The sequence below is a fragment of the Scyliorhinus torazame genome, chromosome 21, assembly GCF_047496885.1.
Source record: "Scyliorhinus torazame isolate Kashiwa2021f chromosome 21, sScyTor2.1, whole genome shotgun sequence".
Classification (NCBI taxonomy): domain Eukaryota; kingdom Metazoa; phylum Chordata; class Chondrichthyes; order Carcharhiniformes; family Scyliorhinidae; genus Scyliorhinus; species Scyliorhinus torazame.
In genome coordinates, this window is record NC_092727.1 from 66,247,967 (window position 1) to 66,265,004 (window position 17,038).

General features: G+C 47.8%; 1 protein-coding gene across 3 annotated transcripts in view; it reads left to right on the plus strand.

The window, feature by feature from the left end:
• LOC140398326 (ATP-dependent RNA helicase DDX42-like) overlaps positions 1–17,038 on the plus strand; it is a 192,406-nt gene that overhangs the window by 127,476 nt on the left and 47,892 nt on the right. For all 3 annotated transcript variants that reach the window (XM_072486893.1, XM_072486894.1, XM_072486895.1), the window contains 2 exons: positions 6,686–6,962; positions 12,180–12,281. In XM_072486893.1, the coding sequence (XP_072342994.1) occupies positions 6,686–6,962; positions 12,180–12,281 (379 nt within the window). The remainder of the gene's footprint in view (positions 1–6,685; positions 6,963–12,179; positions 12,282–17,038) is intronic.

The window sequence follows — 17,038 nt, forward strand, 5'->3', positions numbered from 1 at the left end:
GAACCAGTGTTCTATTCAAGTTTAACTTAACCTCTTGCTCTCGGGCTCTGTGCCCCTATTAATAAAGCCTAAGATATTGTATGCTTTATTAACCTCTCTCTCAACCTGTCCTGCCACCTTATTTGACCCATGCACATATATGCCCAGGTCCTGATGCTCCTGCAATCCCTTTAGAATAGAACCCTTTGTTTTATGTTGTCTCCATGTCCTTCAGGGAAAATTTTAGAATATGGAAAAAAATGGGATCAGAATAGATAAGTGCTTGAAGGAGATACTAGAATGTGAGGAAACTAGTAAAAAATATAAAAACAGATAGTAAAAGCTCATTCAAGTATATTAAGTAAAACAGTAGCTGAAGTGAGCATTGATCCCTTGGAGGTTAAGACTGGGGACATAATAATGGGAAACTAGGAAATGACAAACTTTAAACTAGTGTCTTGTATCTGACTTCACAAAAGAAGACAAAAAAGGCATCCCAAGAACAATGAAAAATCAAGAGGCACAAGGGAGGGAGAAACTTAATAAAATCAATTAAATTGCCCCTTGGTGTCCAAAAGGCTAGGTGGGGTTGATTGCTTTGACAAAGGGTCATCTGGACTCGAAATGTTAGCTCTTCTTTCCCTACAGATTCTGCCAGACCTGCTGAGATTTTCCAGCATTTTCTATTTGGTTTCAGATTCCAGCATCCACAGTAATTTGCTTTTAAAACAATCACAATCACCAGAGAAAAAATAGCAGGAAAACTAACATGACAAAATGCTGGCAGATCCCCTGGAACTGATGGCCTCCATCCGAGGATCTTAAAATAAGTAGCTGCAGAGATGGTGGTCGAGATCCCCTCCACCCCCGGCATGTTTATGTTTTGTGGCGATGGGGGTGGCCCACTATTGACTGCTGGTGGGATCTTCCATCCCGCTGCTATCAACGGGATTTCCCGTTCACCCCCTCTACCACAGATTTCGCTGTTGGCAGGATTTGAAGATCCAATCAGTGGGTACGGCTGGAAAATCCCACTCAGTTACAACAATAGAGTTTTACAGCACGGAATTGCATCTGCACGGCCATCAAGCACCTATCTATCCTAATCCCATTTTCCAGCCTTCGCCCATAGCCTCATATGCAATGGCATTTAAAGTGCTCATCTAAATACTTCTTAAATGTCGCGAGGGTTCCCGCCTCTACCACCCTTTCAGACAGTGAGTTCCAGATTCTCACCACCCTCTGCGTGAGAACGTTTTTCCTCACATCTCCTTTAAACCCTGTGCCCTGGTTATTGACCCTTCCACTAAGGGGAAAAGTACTTTCCTCTCCACCGTATCTATGTCCCTCAATTTTATACACTTCCATTAGGTTCCCCCTGAGCCTTCTCTGCTCCAGGGAAAACAACCCCAGTCTACAAGCTCCCTTGAAGCAGCACGTAAGCACAGTGGTTAGCACAGTTGCTTCGCAGCTCCAGGGCCTTGGGTTCAATTCCCGGCTTGGGTCACTGTCTGTGTGGAGTCTGCATGTTCTCCCCGTGTCTGCGTGGGTTTCCTCAGGGTACTCTGGTTTCCTCCCACAGTCCAAAGATGTGCAGGTTAGGTGGATTGGTTGCGCTAAATTGCCCATGGTGTCCAAAAAAACGGTTAAGTGGGGTTACGGGAATAGGGTGGAGGTGAGGGGATAGGGTGGAGGTTTGGGCTTAGGTAGGGTGCTCTTTCCAAGGGCCGATGCAGACTCGATGGGCTGAATGGCCTCCTTCTGCACTGTAAATTCTATGATTCTATGAAGCACTCCAGCTCAGGCAACATCCTGGTGAATCTCCTCTGCAACTCTCCAGTGCAATCACCCCCCTCCTATAGTGTGGTGACCAGAACTACTCCAGCTGGGGCCTAACCAGCATTTTATACAGCTTCAATATAATTGTATTCAAAGCCTCGGTTACTAAAGGCAAGAATCCCATAATCCTCCTTACCCACCTTATCTGCCTGTCCTGCTGTCTTCGGAGATCTGTGGACATGCACACCAAGGTCACTTTGATCCTCTGTACTTCCTAGGGTCCGACCATTCATTGTATATTCCCTTACCTTGTTAATAGAATCTCTACAGTGCAGAAGGAAGCCATTCAGCCCATCAAGTCTGCACTGACCCTTGGAAAGAGTATCCTGCCTAGGCGCACGCCCCGACCCGATCCCTGAAACCCCACATAACCTTTTGGACACTAAGGGGCAATTTAACATGGCCAATCCACCTAATCTGCACATTTTTGGACTGTGAGAGCAAATCCACGCAGACACAGGGCAAAAGTGCAAACTCCATCAGTCACCCAAGGTCGGAATTGAACCCATGTCCTTGGTGCTGTGAAGCAGCTGTGCTAACCACTGTGCCACCGTGCCCCAAAATGCATTACCTCACACCTTTCATGGTTAAATTCCATCAGCCCATCTAACCACTCCGTCTTTATCATCCTGTAATCTAAGACCTTGGGCGCGATTCTCCACTCCCACGCCGGTTGGGAGAATCGCCTGGGCCGCCAAAATTTCCGGGGACGTCGGTCCGACGCCCTCCTGCGATTCTCCCAAGCAGCGGAAACGGCCCGGTTGAGTTTCGCAGGCCGGAGAATCGCCGGAGACACCCAAAATGGCCATTCTCGGGCACCCCTGCTATTCTGAGGCCCGGATGGGCCGAGCGGCCAGGCCAAAACGGCGGGTTCCCCCCGGCGCCGTCCACACCTGGTCGCTGCAGTCGTGGGTGGTGCGTGAACGCTGGGGGGGCGGCCTGTGGGGGGGCGAGGGGGGATCCTGCACCGGGCTTCACCTGGAATGTGGGGTGGACGCGATCGGTGCCCACCGATCGTCGGGCCGTCCTCTCTGAAGGAGGACCTCCTTCCTTCCGCGGCCCCGCAAGATCCGTCCCCCATCTTCTTGCGGGGCGGATTTAGACAGGACGACAACCACGTATGCGCGGATGACGTCCGTTATGCGGCGCCGGCCGCGTCATTTATGCGGCGCCGCTTTTACGCGGGCGACAAGGCCGGGCGCGTGTAGATGACACGGTCCCGATACTGGCCCATTGTCAGGGCCTGAATCGGTCGGGACCGGGGCCGTTCCGCGCCGTCGTGAACCTCGACGGCGTTCACGACGGCGCGGCCACTTCGGCGTGGGAGTGGAGAATCCCGCCCCTTGTTCCTCATAATTTACTACACCACCAATTTTTGCGTCATCTACGAACTTACTTATATTGCTACATTCACATCCAGATCATTAATGTATTCTTCAAAAAACAAGGGACCCAGCACTGATCCCTTCGGAACACCACTGGACACAGGCTTCTAGTTACAAAAACAACCTTCAACCATCACCCTCTGCCTCTTATCACTAAGTCAGTTTTGGATCCAGTTTACCAAATTGCCCTGGATCCCATCAACTCCTACCTTCTTCATCAGCTGCCCATGTGGGACCTTGTCAAAAGCCTTCCTAAAGTCTATGTATACAACATCAACCGCACTACCCTCATCTACACACCTAGTCACCTCAAAAAATTCAATCAAATTTGTAAGACATGGGGCGAGATTCTCCGGCCCCCCCCCCCCCCCCCCCCGGCCGGGTCGGAGAATCGCTGGGGGCTGGCGTGAATCCCGCCCCCGCCGGTTGCCGAATTCTCCGGCACTGGATATTCGGCGGGGGCGGGAATCGCGCCGCGCCGGTTGGCGCCCCCCCCCCCCCCCCCCCCCCAGGATTCTCTGGCCCAGATGGGCCGAAGTCCCGCCGCTAAAATGCCTGTCCCGCTGGCGTAGATTAAACCCGGGTCCTGGGGTGGGGTGGCCGTGGGGCGATCTGGCCCCGGGGGGGTGCCCCCACGGTGGCCTGGCCCGCGATCGGGGCCCACCGATCCGCGGGCGGGCCTGTGCCGTGGGGGCACTCTTTCCCTTCCGCCTTCGCCACGGTCTCCACCATGGCGGAGGCGGAAGAGACTCCCTCCACTGCGCATGCGCGGGAATGCCGTCAGTGGCCTCTAACGCTCCCGCGCACGCGCCGGCCGGAGATGTAATTTCCGCGCCAGCTGGCGGGGCACCAAAGGCCTTTTCCGCCAACTGGCGGGGCGGAAATTCGTCCGGCGCGGGCCTAGCCCCTTAAGGTTGGGACTCGGCCCTCAAAGACGCGGAGCATTCCGCACCTTTGGGGCGGCGCGATGCCCGACTGATTTGCGCCATTTTGGGCGCCAGTCGGCGGACATCGCGCCGATAACAGAGAATTTCACCCATGATCTCCCTTTGACAAAACCATACTCCTCCAAATGGAGATTAATTCAGTTCCTCAGATTTATGTCCACTAGTTTCCATACCACTGAAGTTAGACTCACTTGCTGTAATATCCTGGTTTGCCTCTACTTCCCTTCTTGAATAATGGACCCACATTAGAAGCCCTCAGTCCTCTGGCACCTCTCTTGTGGCCAGAGAAGATTTGAAAATTTTTGTCAGAGCCGCCTCAATCTCCTCACTTGCCTCTTGCAGCAAACTGGGATACATCTCATCTGGCTCCAGGGACTTATTCACTTTTAGGCCCGTTAAAACTGTTAATACATCTTCCCTCTCAATGTTAAGTCACTCAAATAAATCGCCATGTGCCTCCCTGATTTCTGTACCTACATCATCCTTCTCCGTAGTGAACACAGATGCGAAGTACTCATTTAAAACCTCACCTATATCTTCTGGTTCCACACACAAATTGCCATATTGGTCTCTAGTAGGCCCTACCTTGGACAACCTCTTGCCCTTGATATACTTATAAAACACCATTGGATTTTACTTTATTTTACCCGCAGTGGTTTTTCATGCCTCCTCTTTGCTCTCCTAATTTATTTCTTTAGTTGATGCATATACCAGATTACCCAGATCCCTCTGTACTGCCCTATTCTGCAGCTTTTCAGCATTTAAATAGTGGCTGCAATCTTCCAAAATTTCCTAGACTCTGGAAAGGTGACAGCGGATTGGAAATCTGCAAACGGAACATGTCTGATCAAGATAGGTCGGAGAGAAAAATCAGGAAATGATGGGTCACTTATGGTCTTATTTAGTCTAGCATGTGTTAATAGGGAAATACTGGAATCCATTTTTAACAAAGCAGTAGCAGAGCACTTAGAAAATCATAATACCATCAAGCAAAATTAACATTGTTCTGTGAAAGGGAAATTATGTTTGGCAAATCTATTCGAGTTCTTTGGGGATGTAACCAACAGGGTGGTTGAAGGGGACTAACAGATGTTGTGTATTTGGATTTCCAAAAAAGCATTCAGTAAGGTACCACAATATAAGAACTTATATTGTTTGGGGAAATTTATTAACATGGATGGAGGAAGGCCAACTAACCAGAAACAGAAAATCAAGATAAATGACTCATTTCCAGGATGGCAGTTGGAACCAAGTGTGTTGTAGTTAAATTTACTGATGATACAAAAATATGTAGAAGAGCAAGTTCTGAGGAGGTTTGCAAAGGGATATAAGTAGGTTATGTCAGTGGGCATAACAACTTCAGGAAGAAAAGAATTGCAGTACTATTTAAATGCTGAAAATCTGCAGAATAGGGCAGTACAGAGGGATCTGGGTAATCTGGTATATGAATCAGAAAAGGTTAACATGCAGGTAGAGCAAGCAATTAGGAAGGCAAATGTTGGTCTTTCCAAGGGTGATGGAGTATAGCATGCTGCAGGTGTACGAGGCAATGGTGAGACCACACCTAGAGTACTGTGTACGTTTTTTGCCTCCTTAAGGTGGGACATCGTTGCATTGGAAGCAGCTCCGAAGTGATTGCAATGGGGTTGGAATATAGAATCATTGGAATCCCTACAGTGCAGAAGGAGGCCATTCAGCCCATTAAGTCTGCACCGACCCGCCGAAAGAGCACCCTACCTAGGCCCACTCCCCCACCTTATCCCTGAAACTCCGTTACCTAATCTGCACATCTTTGGACATTAAGGGGCAATTTAGCATGGCCAATACACCTAACCACATCTTTGGACTGTGGGAGGGAACCGGAGGAAATCCACACAGACGTGGGGTGAAAGTGCAAACTCCACACACAGTCACCCAAGGCCAGAATTGAACCTGGGTCCCTGGTGCTATGAGGCAGCAGTGCTAACCACTATGTTGCCAAAGTAGGGAATAAAAATAAAGTTCTGGAAAAATGAAGCAGACCTGGCAGCATCTGTGGAGAGAGAAACAGAGTTAACATTTTAAGTCCAAGATGACTGTTCAGTGCTGAGATGACTCTTAGGATCTTGTGTTCTTTAGGCAGTTTTACCAAACACATTTTGGAAATATCTCCCTCTCCTCGCCCTTTATCCTGATATTATGTCAGTCGATATTTCGGTAATTAGAGTTCCCCATTTTTACACATCTCTCTCACTCTCTCTCATACTCACTCTCACACACACTCACTCACTCTCTCACACACTCTCACTATTTGGAGGCAATGATGTTGCTTCTCAGCTCCAGCCAAGTGGATTTTGACTGTGCCTCCTCAAAGGCACCCTTTCTTATCTAACCTGTGCTGCCACCTTTTTGCGTTCCCTATCTTTTTTAAACACTTTATTTCCTTGAATATTACGTGTGCAGTCCCGTTTCCGTTATTACCAATACATTGTATTCCCACATGGCTCCTTGTTCGTCACCAACCTTATTCACCATAACTTGTTTATTTTGTTTTAGGCAAACGAGGATATTACTCAGATTGTGGAGATTTACGTGGCTGGCTCCGACAAGTGGAACTGGCTCACGAGGAGACTGGTTGAGTTGACATCCAGAGGCAGCGTTCTGATCTTTGTGACCAAGAAAGCGAACAGTGATGAACTTGCTGCCAATCTAAACCAGGAGGGTCACACGGTTGGGCTGTTGCATGGCGACATGGATCAGAGTGAAAGAAACAAAGTCATCTCTGATTTCAAGAAGAAGTCAATTCCTGTTCTTGTGGCGACAGATGTTGCAGGTGAGTCCTCCTACACATATGGAATTTGTTGTGGCCAATTACACACATGGGTCTGGAGATAGCGTGGGGGGAAAAGGCATTGAAGTGGATGATCAGCTGTGATCATATTGAGTGGTGGAGCAAGCTTGATAGGCTGAATGACCTACTGCTTTTATGTTCTGTACAGATAACCTCCTCAAATTTTCCACTATATCCACGCAGCTCTTTACAATTGGAACAACAAAAGGCTTACAGCAATATTAGGCTTTTCTACACTAGTAAATGAATCCTTACAATCTCAATTTAGAGCAGGTTTTGTTGGTCTACTGCAGTTTGCCTGCTATACAAGTTGGATACATATTTGAGCAAATAGTTCCTGGCCCTAAGTAAGTTTTGGAATAGGAAAAGACATTGGTGCTTTGCATGGAAAGGCACACTCTGATTTCTTGATTGTTATAATTTTCTCCTCTTGCAATTATTGCCTGTAAAAAGAACAGTAGAGGCAGTAGTAGCTCGAACACCGCTGAAGCTTGATATGGGGAAGAATAACGAATGGCTAAAGTTGAAAAGCTGAAATAAAAACTGGAAATGCTAAACGCATGAGTGGAAAGAGAAACAGATTGATTGATGATGGGTTTCCATCAGAACTGCTATGCGTTCTAGCACTTCCTGAATTTATTGCAGATTTTCAGCATCCACAGTATTTTGCTATTTTAAAAAGTGGTTCGAATTTTTGTACATGAACTGCTTGGTTGGGTTATTGTAATGAATTAGATGGCCAGCTTTATGGATGCCTGTTTCTGCCTCTACTCGCTGGTGGTTTTAATATTCTGTATGAATTGAAATAAATTATTTTGTTTACAACCTTATTAACCGGAAGTATTGCAATTAATGTTGCGTGAACTGCCGCTAAATACCTCTGCTCTTGCAACAGCGCTGAGCTGCTTCCATGCAGAAGATAATTACAGCTGTTCTTTTAAACTACAAAATGGACCATCTCATTTACTGACGTAGAATCATAGAATGATATCACACAGTAATTTATTCATCCTATTGTGCCTGGTAAACAATTTCTCCGTATTTTATCAAACTCCTTCATGATTTTGATCACCTCTCTGAAATGACCTCTTAACTTTCTCTGTTTTAAAAACAACTGCACTTCTCCTGTGTCTTCAGATAACTGAAATTCCTCACTCCCGGTACTGTTCTGGTACATTTTGGCTACATACTCTCGAAGGGCCCCGCATCCTCCCAGAGCTGAACACATTGCTCCGGCTGAGGTCTGACTAGTGTTTAATAAATGTTTAGCATATCTCACTTGCGTTTGTGCTCTGTTCCTCGGTTAATAAAGCTGAAGATGCCTTAGCTTTTTTCATAAAAGCAAAATACTGCGGATGCTGGAATCTGAAACCAAAGAGAAAATCTCAGCAGGTCTGGCAGCAGTGTCCTGCTCTTCACCAGTGTCCTGCTCTTCAGCCCGAAATGTATATGTGGAACCAATGCTTGTGAAATGCCAGCCAGCAAAAAGGCAGAGCCTTCATAAGGGAATGATGCGGAGATGCCGGCTTTGGACTGGGGTCGGCACAGTTGGACTGGGGTCTGTCACGTGTCTGCCCATTTCACCAGTCTGCCTTTCTGAGGTCTGCTGTTATCTGCCTTAGTGTTTGCTACATTCCTAAGTTTTGTATTAACTACAAATGGTGAAATTGTGCCCTGTATTCTAGTCCAGGCCTTTAATCCCAAGGGGTAGTAGTGCAAAGTGCATCCTGTGGGGAGCACTAGTGTCCTTCTCTTCAGCTTGAAATGTATATGTGGAACCAATGCTTGTGAAACGGCCAGCCAGCAATAAGGCAGTGCCTTCATAAAGGAATGATGTGGAGATGCTGGGGTTGGCACAGTAAGAAGTCTTACAACACCAGATGAAAGTCCAACAGGTTTGTTTCGAATCACTAGCTTTCAGAGCGCAGCTCCTTCATCAGGAAGGAAGAATGAGACTTCTGGTGACGGGGATGTGCTGAGAGGATGCACGAAAGGTGGCTCTCCCCCAGGAAACTCTGAATTAGGCACTTCTAACCCAAAATAGCCATCTAAACCCGGGGAAAAACCTGCCACCCTCCTCCCAACGCCACCGCAACAAAAGATACATGCCAAGCAAAAACAACCCGAGAGGCCGAAGAGATGGCAGAGGCAGTAAATGCCGGAAGGAAAAGACTGAGGCGATGGCGAACACTGGGGCAACGAGGTTCCGGGCACACCCAAATGGGGTGGAACACCAGAACATATGCTTGGCTACCTCCTGATGAACGAATGGAGGGAATTCCTAACACAGGAACTCGAAGAGCTCAAGGACGCCATCAAACTCAAAATAATGGCGATGGTGAAAGTGGCTGATCATCTCGCAAGCAGCGCTGGAAAAGATGGAGCGGCACTTAGAGATGTAGGAGATGACAATCAGAGAGCTGGAAAAGGCCACAACCAGCCAGAGCGATCGGATTGTCTCACTGGAGACCGAGATGGCAAGGTTGGTGATGGCGTAAGGGACACTCTGGGAAGGTCAAGGACCAAGAAAATCGATCACGCCACCAAAACCTCCTCATTGTGGGCGTAATGGAGGGCACCGAGGGCAGGAACCCTACGCAGTATGTGGCCCAGATGCTGGGCAAACTGATTGGAAGGGAAATCTTCCCGAACCCCCAGGTCACTCCTGTCGGCTCACCAGCTGAGAAAGGAGGCAGCCACAAGGGAAATAGCTCAGGTCAAAAACAGAAGCGGCAGCCAAGTCGCCACACTGGAAAGTCTGGTGCAAGCCATGTGGGTGTGTTTGGCTGGACCTCCCATGTACCGTTCACATTTGTCCTCCACCTCCGGAAAGAACCTAGCCATTTGGGCTCTGGTTAGGTGCACTCTGTGCGCCACCTTTAGTTGCGTTAGGCTGAACCCTGCACATGTGGGAGGTGGAGTTCACCCTGTGCAGTGCTTTAATCCAGAGTCCTCCCCCTATTTTTATGCCTAGTTCCTCTTCCCATTTTTCACTTGTCTTGTCCAGGGGGGAGTGTACCTCCTCCAACAGTTGCCCAAACAGGTCCCCAGTTTTCCTTCCCTCGGTCACCATGTCCAACAGTTCTTCGACTATTGTATGTCCTGATATTTGGGAGTACGTCATCATTTCCTTACGGAGGAAACCTTTGACTGGTATGTCTTAGCTCATTTCCTTTTGGCAATTAGAACCACTCGTGTATTCCCCCAGGGTCATCCGCGTCATCAGTGTCCCCATGTCCTTGAAGGTGGCCGTCGACCGGGAGCTGTACACCTCTGAGCCATCGAGGGGGACTTTGGTTCACTAATATCCTTCAGGGAAGGAAATTTGCCGTCTTGACCTGGTCTGGCCTACATGTGATACTAGACCCACAGCAATGTGGTTGACACTTAACTGTCCCCTCAATGGTAGTTAGGGATGGGCAATAAACGCTGGCATAGCCTGCGACGCCCATGAACGAATAATAAGAAAATGATGGCTGTTTACGATTATAATAATCCATCTGAGTGTCTCGGCTCTGCGGTGCGCGTCATCAAAGTCCAATCTTAAGAGTTGCTAGGTGTTTTTGTGGAGATGGACAGGGAGGTTCTTGCTGCAGAGAGCATTGTCAATGGAGCACATTTAATCCTGTCTTGGGGTGTGTTTGGCCTCCTGACCTCGGTCCTGTGTTGTCCTGTTCCGTCAAGAAAGGTTGGGGTTGACTGAGGCAGCCGGATCATTCCCCTTCCTGTTGGAGCCTAGGTTGTTGGCAGCCTGGGTTTGGGTGAGATGGCAATAAGATTTCTTATTCAATCGTTGGAACCCATGGGAGATCCTGAAGTTTGTTCACCATTTTTGATCCTGCTTTGTCCTCTATTCTACTTTCTTGTGCGCCAATGGAGAAATCTTTATCCTGATAACGGTCTTGCATCTCCATTGTTATCCTGGACTTCGCTCCCTGATAGTCATGTTGTTGTTTGTTGATGTTGTCATTGCATTTGCTTGAGGGAAAGTGAATAGGTTGGGTGTGATGTCCTGTACTGTTGGGTATCCTGATATATATCATGTCATGCTATATGTTAAGTTTGAGATGTGTGCACAGTCTCATTATCCTAATATATCCTTGGTAGAAGGATGTCGGAGCAGGACGAGGGATAGAGGGGAGGGGTTGGTAGGGTCGGTTTTGTCCTCGCTATGTTCGAGGAAGGTACCCCCAATGCGAGTTAATCTTTTACTTTTGTTTGCCGCCTTTTCAGGCAGACAGTATGTTCTGCCTGTTCTGGTCTGGGCCTGGAGAAGAGAAGAGTGTAGTTTGTGCTGTGAGCATTAGTCGATTTCCCCTTTAGCTCTGGGGTTCTCAACATTGTTTTTTTTCCTTCTGCCATTTTGTTTTGTGGCTAAGTGTGTGATGTAGGTCTGTGATGTTGCCTGTATCATTGATACCCACAGCTATCTTTTTTTTTAATAGGGGTTGTGTGTTGTTGACTCTATCCTAGTCTGGTACAGGCAGGTCTTTATCTGTGAAAGGAGCAGTTTGGGGATACTTTGGTGCCTCTGGTGTAAAGTGGGTTGAAGGATGGGGGTAACAGCTCAAGCCTGATTGTGACGTGAAAACTCAGTCTTATTTTTCTCTTTGGCCTATTCAATGGTGGCAGTCTGCAATATTTTGGGGTGTACGACCTGAATTGACATCCTTCTGTATTCATATAATCTTACCCTCTTTCCCCACTCACTGTGTTAACTTGTTGATTTAACCTAGGGCCCGTGGTCCCTCAAATGTCCTGTTCTGAACTGACTTTGTCCAGTGTTAAGACCATAAGATGTTGGAGCAGAATTAGGCCATTCGGCTCATCGAGTCTGCTCCACCGTTCGATCATGGCTGATGTTTCTCATCCCCATTCTCCTGCCTTCTCCCGTATCCCCGATCCCCTTACTAATCAAGAACCGTCTCTGTCTTAAAGACACTCAGTGACTTGTTGCTTGTATTTATGGTAGAAATAACTCTTGTTCTGCTCTGTACCCTTTCTGGACTAATCTTTCTGTTACTTTGTTGCATTTATTGTTTAAAAAATGGGGATAAAAACCCAATTCAAAATATATTAAATAAAATACAAGGTTTGTGACTGCCCCGAGATGCTGAAACACCTTTTGAGATCCTGTGGTTGTTTGAGGTCACTCCACCTGTTGATTTTGAAATAATTGCATTGTTCCATTTATTATAGCACGTGGTTTGGATATTCCATCCATTAAAACGGTGATTAACTATGATGTGGCTCGTGATATTGATACACACACTCACAGGATCGGACGTACTGGCAGAGCAGGTAAGGAGGTGTTGTTAACTTCTGCAATGTGCGTGCGTACATTATAATGTCCAGCTTAAAACTTAAAAGTTCCACATTATTTTACATTGTGTAGAAGTGGTCACAAGGGGATGAATACATGTCTTCAGCCACTCTGATAGTTTAGGCTTAATGGAATTCTCCAATCTGACCAATGTGAACATTTTCTTTTCTCAGTTTTTCTACTATTGCCAGATTATTCACTTCACAAATTTTATGCGGTATCTAGTCCCAAACAACTTTTTTAATCATTCATACGTAGCTTTTCTTCACTTATGCAACATTCTATACATTTAGGAATAACAATTTCATATTTTTATTTTATTAAAATTAGCAAACTATAGAATTGTGGATATTTTCCCAACCCATTACAAAACTCAGTCAGCGAAATTATCTAAAATTTATTTGAATGAAAATCTTTCTCTCACATGCTCTTATTACGGTACCCAGAACAGATACCAATTTATATTAGGAAGCCGGAAGTATGCCCCAGTTTTTCAATTTTATAAAATGAGGAAATGATTCCGTGGCCTACTGGGAATCTTTTATATGAAAACAAACTTTCGTATCAACACAGAACTAACACCATTAACATCCAAGCTTTTCAATTAACAGTTAAACAGTTCTTTAAAAAAAAAAAGGTCTTTGAGCATACTTTCCCATCTACTTCTAAAACTTTCAATTAAGCAAAATCTACACACACCGGTCAAATGCCATTTATTAATAAAGTTAACACTCAGTGGCTTACAGAGTTATGCATAGAGTCCTTGGGAAAGAAGCTTTCAGAAGTCAGTCTGAGAAACACACCTTTCCTCAGAACCCAGAGCAGAACTCGAGAAAAATTAAACCAAAAGCAACAGACATAGGGCAGGGCTGAAAATGAAACTAAAAATAAACTGAGCCCCTCCATGAGTGACATAGCAGCCTACCCAGCTGTTAGCCCCTTAATCACAGTTTTAGCAGACATATAATCTGGATACTGTAAAAGTTATTTTAATTATATTGCTGCAATGGGCATATTATACAATATATATAAAAAATTCCTTCATTCATCACACCGTATTGTCTTTTACCTCCTAACTTACCATTCTCAATGCATGTTGTAATAGGTTTATAGTGAAAAGCAGCGCACTTTGGAAAGAAGATAAATAGCTCATGGTGTTGATGCACTAGTAACCAATGCTTATCATAGAATCTCTACAGTGCAGAAGGAGACCACTCGGCCCAACGAGTCTGCACCCACTCATGACCCTATCTTAAATGGGATACCCCATAATTTTAAACAGTGACCTCTAGTTCTAGATTCTTCCACAAGAGGAAACATCCTCTGCACATCTACCATGTCAAGACCCCTCAGAATCTTATATGTTTCAATCAAGTTGCCTCTTAATCTTCAAAACTCCAGTGGATACAAGCCTATCCTGTCCAACCTTGCCTCAGAAGACAACCCACCCATTGCAGGTATTAGTCTGGTGAACATTCTCTGAAATGCTTCCAATGCATTTACATCCTTCCTTAAATAAGGTGACCAATACTGTACACAGTACTCCAAATATGGTCTCATTAGTGCTCTGTACAACTGAAGCGTAACCTCCCGACTTTTGTATTCCATTCCTGTCACAATAAATGATAACATTCTATTAGCTTTCCTAATTACGTTCTGTACCTGTATATCAGCCTTTTGTGATTCATGCATTAGGACATCCAGATCCTTCTGCATCTCAGAGCTCTGCAATCTCTTACCATTTAGGCAATAAGCATCTTTTTTTATTCTTCCAGCCAGAATGGACAATTTAAAAAAAAAAAAAAAAGTTTTATTAAAGCTTTTCCAACCAACGGTTTTACATAACAAAGATAGAAGTACAAATAATAATAAAAATAAACAAGAATTATTAAACAAAACAAGGTGGGTGTTGTCTTCCTATAAAACTTACATTATATCAACCCCCCCCCCCCCCCCCCCCCCCCCCCCCCCCCTCCCCCCCAGGATGCTGCTGCTGCTGACAATTACTGCTCCCCTAGAAAGTCAAGGAAAGGTTGCCACCGCCGGGAGAGCCCCATCCAGGACCCTCTCAAGGCGAACTTTATTCGCTCCAGGCTGAGGAACCCCGCCATATCGCTAACCCAGGTCTCCACACTCTGGGTTTCGAGTCCATCCACATTAACAAGATCCGTCTCCGGGCTAACAGGGAGGCAAAGGCTCGACCTCTTTCGCTTCCTGCACTCCCGGATCCTACAACACCCCAAATATCGCTACTGTTGGACTCACCTTCACCCGAGTGTCCAAAATCCTAGACATCACCCTCGCAAACCCCTGCCAGAATTCTTTAAGCGCCGAGCATACCCAAAACATATGGGCATGGTTCGCCGGACTCCCTGCACATCTCGGGCACCTGTCCTCTACCCCAAAAAACTTACTCATCCTTGCTGCCGTTATGTGCGCCCAATGCACCACCTTTAACTGAATTAAACTGAGCCTGGCACATGATGAGGAGGAGTTCACCCTGCCCAGGGCGTCAGCCCACAGGCCCTCATCCAGCTCCTCACCCAGCTCCTCCTCCCACTTGCCCTTCAACTCCTCCACTGAGGCTTCCTCCACCTCCTGCAGCTCCTGATATATGTCCGATACCACCCTGTCCTGGATCCTATGCGGGGGCAGCAGCGGAAATGTCCCCCCCTGTTTTCTAAGAAAGTCTCGAACCTGTAGGTACCTGAACGCATTCCCCGGGGGCAGGCCAAACTTCTCCTCCAGCGCCTGCATGCTAGGGAAAGTCCCGCCTATAAACAGGTCCCCCATCCTCCTAATACCTGCCCTATACCAGCCTTGGAATCCCCCATCCATCCTACCTATGGTTAGCAAATCTATGGTTATTCCGTATCGGGGTCCACACAGAGGCCCCCTCCTCCTGCCTGTGTCTCCTCCATTGCCCCCAAATCCTCAGTGCCGCCGCCACCACCGGACTTGAGGTGTATCGCGCCGGTGAGAACGGCAGCGGAGCCCTAGGCTGGTGCCTTTGCATGACGCCGCCTCCAGCCGCCCCTATGATGCCCCCTCCTCCATCATCCACTTCCTAATCATGGCCACATTGGCTGCCCAATAATAGCGGCAGAACCAGTTCCCCCCCCCCCCCCCCCAGGGCTACGCTCCAAGAATGCCCTTTTAACTCGCGGGGTTTATTCACCCACACAAATCCCGTAACAATCCTATTCACCCGCTTAAAAAAGGACTTGGGGATGAAAATGGGGAGGCACTGAAAGACGACGAGGAACCTGGGGAGAACCGTCATCTTCACAGTCTGCACCCGTCCCGCCAGGGAAAGCGGGAGCATATCCTACCTTTTAAACTCTCCCTCCATCTGCACCACGAGCCGGGTTAAGTTGAGCCTGTGCAGGGCATCCCAGTTCCTGGCTACTTGTATCCCCAAGTACCAAAAGCTCCTCTCCACTATCTTGAGCGGGAGCTCCATCAATCTCTCCTTCTGGCCCCTAGCGTGGACCACAACCAGCTCACTCTTCCCCACGTTCAATTTATACCCCGAGAAGCGCCCAAAGTCCCTCAGGATCCTCATGACCTCCCACATCCCCTCTAGCGGGTCCGAAATGTACAACAACAGGCCATCCGCGTAGAGGGAGACCCGGTGTTACACCCCCCCCCCCCCCCCACCCTCACCCCCAGCGCACCAGCCCCTCCAATCCCTTGAAGTCCTGAGCGCAATGGCCAACGTCTCAATTGCCAGGGCAAACAGCAACGGGGACAGGGGACACCCCTGCCTCGTCCTCCGGTGCAGCCTGAAATACTCCGACCTTAGCCGATTCGTGGACACGCTCGCGACAGGGGCCTGAGACAGCAGCTTGACCCACCCTACGAATCCCTCCCCGAATCCAAACCTGCCTAACGCCTCCCACAAATACTCCCACTCCACCCTGTCAAAGGCCTTCTCCGCATCCATTGCAGCCACCACCTCCGCATCCCCCCCCACTCCGAGGGCATCATAATATTCAGGAGCCTCCTCACATTCGTGTTCAGCTGCTTGCCCTTCACAAAACCGGTCTGGTCCTCCCCAATCACTCCCGGGACACAGTCCTCTATTCTGGTGGCCAGAATTTTTGCCAACAGTTTGGCATCTATATTCAGGAGCGATATCGGCCTGTAGGACCCACACTGAAGCGGGTCCTTCTCCTTCTTCAAGATAAACGAAATCAATGCCTGCGACATCGTCGAAGGGAGGGTCCCTCTCTCCTTTGCCTCATTGAAGGTTCTTAGCAGGAGTGGGCTCAGTAGCTCCGAGAACTTCTTTTAAAATTCTACAGGGAAGCCGTCCAGATCCAGGGCCTTGCCCGACTGCATGCTTGCCAGCCCCCTGACTACCTCCTCCAACTCAATTGGGGTCCCCAATCCCTCCACCCGCTCCACTTCCACCCTCGGGAACCTCAACCGGTCCATAAACTGCCTCATCCCATACCCCTCCCCAGGGGATTCCGCCTCGTATAACTTCCCATAGAACTCCCTGAAGACTTCATTGACCCCCTCTGGGCTCAGCACCATGTTGCCCTCCTTATCCCGCACTCCCCCAATCTCTCTAGTCGCCTCCCTCTTGCGCAGTTGGTGCACCAGCATCCTACTCGCCTTCTCCCCATACTCGTAGACTGCCCCTTTCACTTTCCTTAACTGCGCCTCCGCCTTCCCCGTGGTCAGCAAATCGAACTCCGCCTGAAGTTTCCGGCGTTCGTTCAGCAGC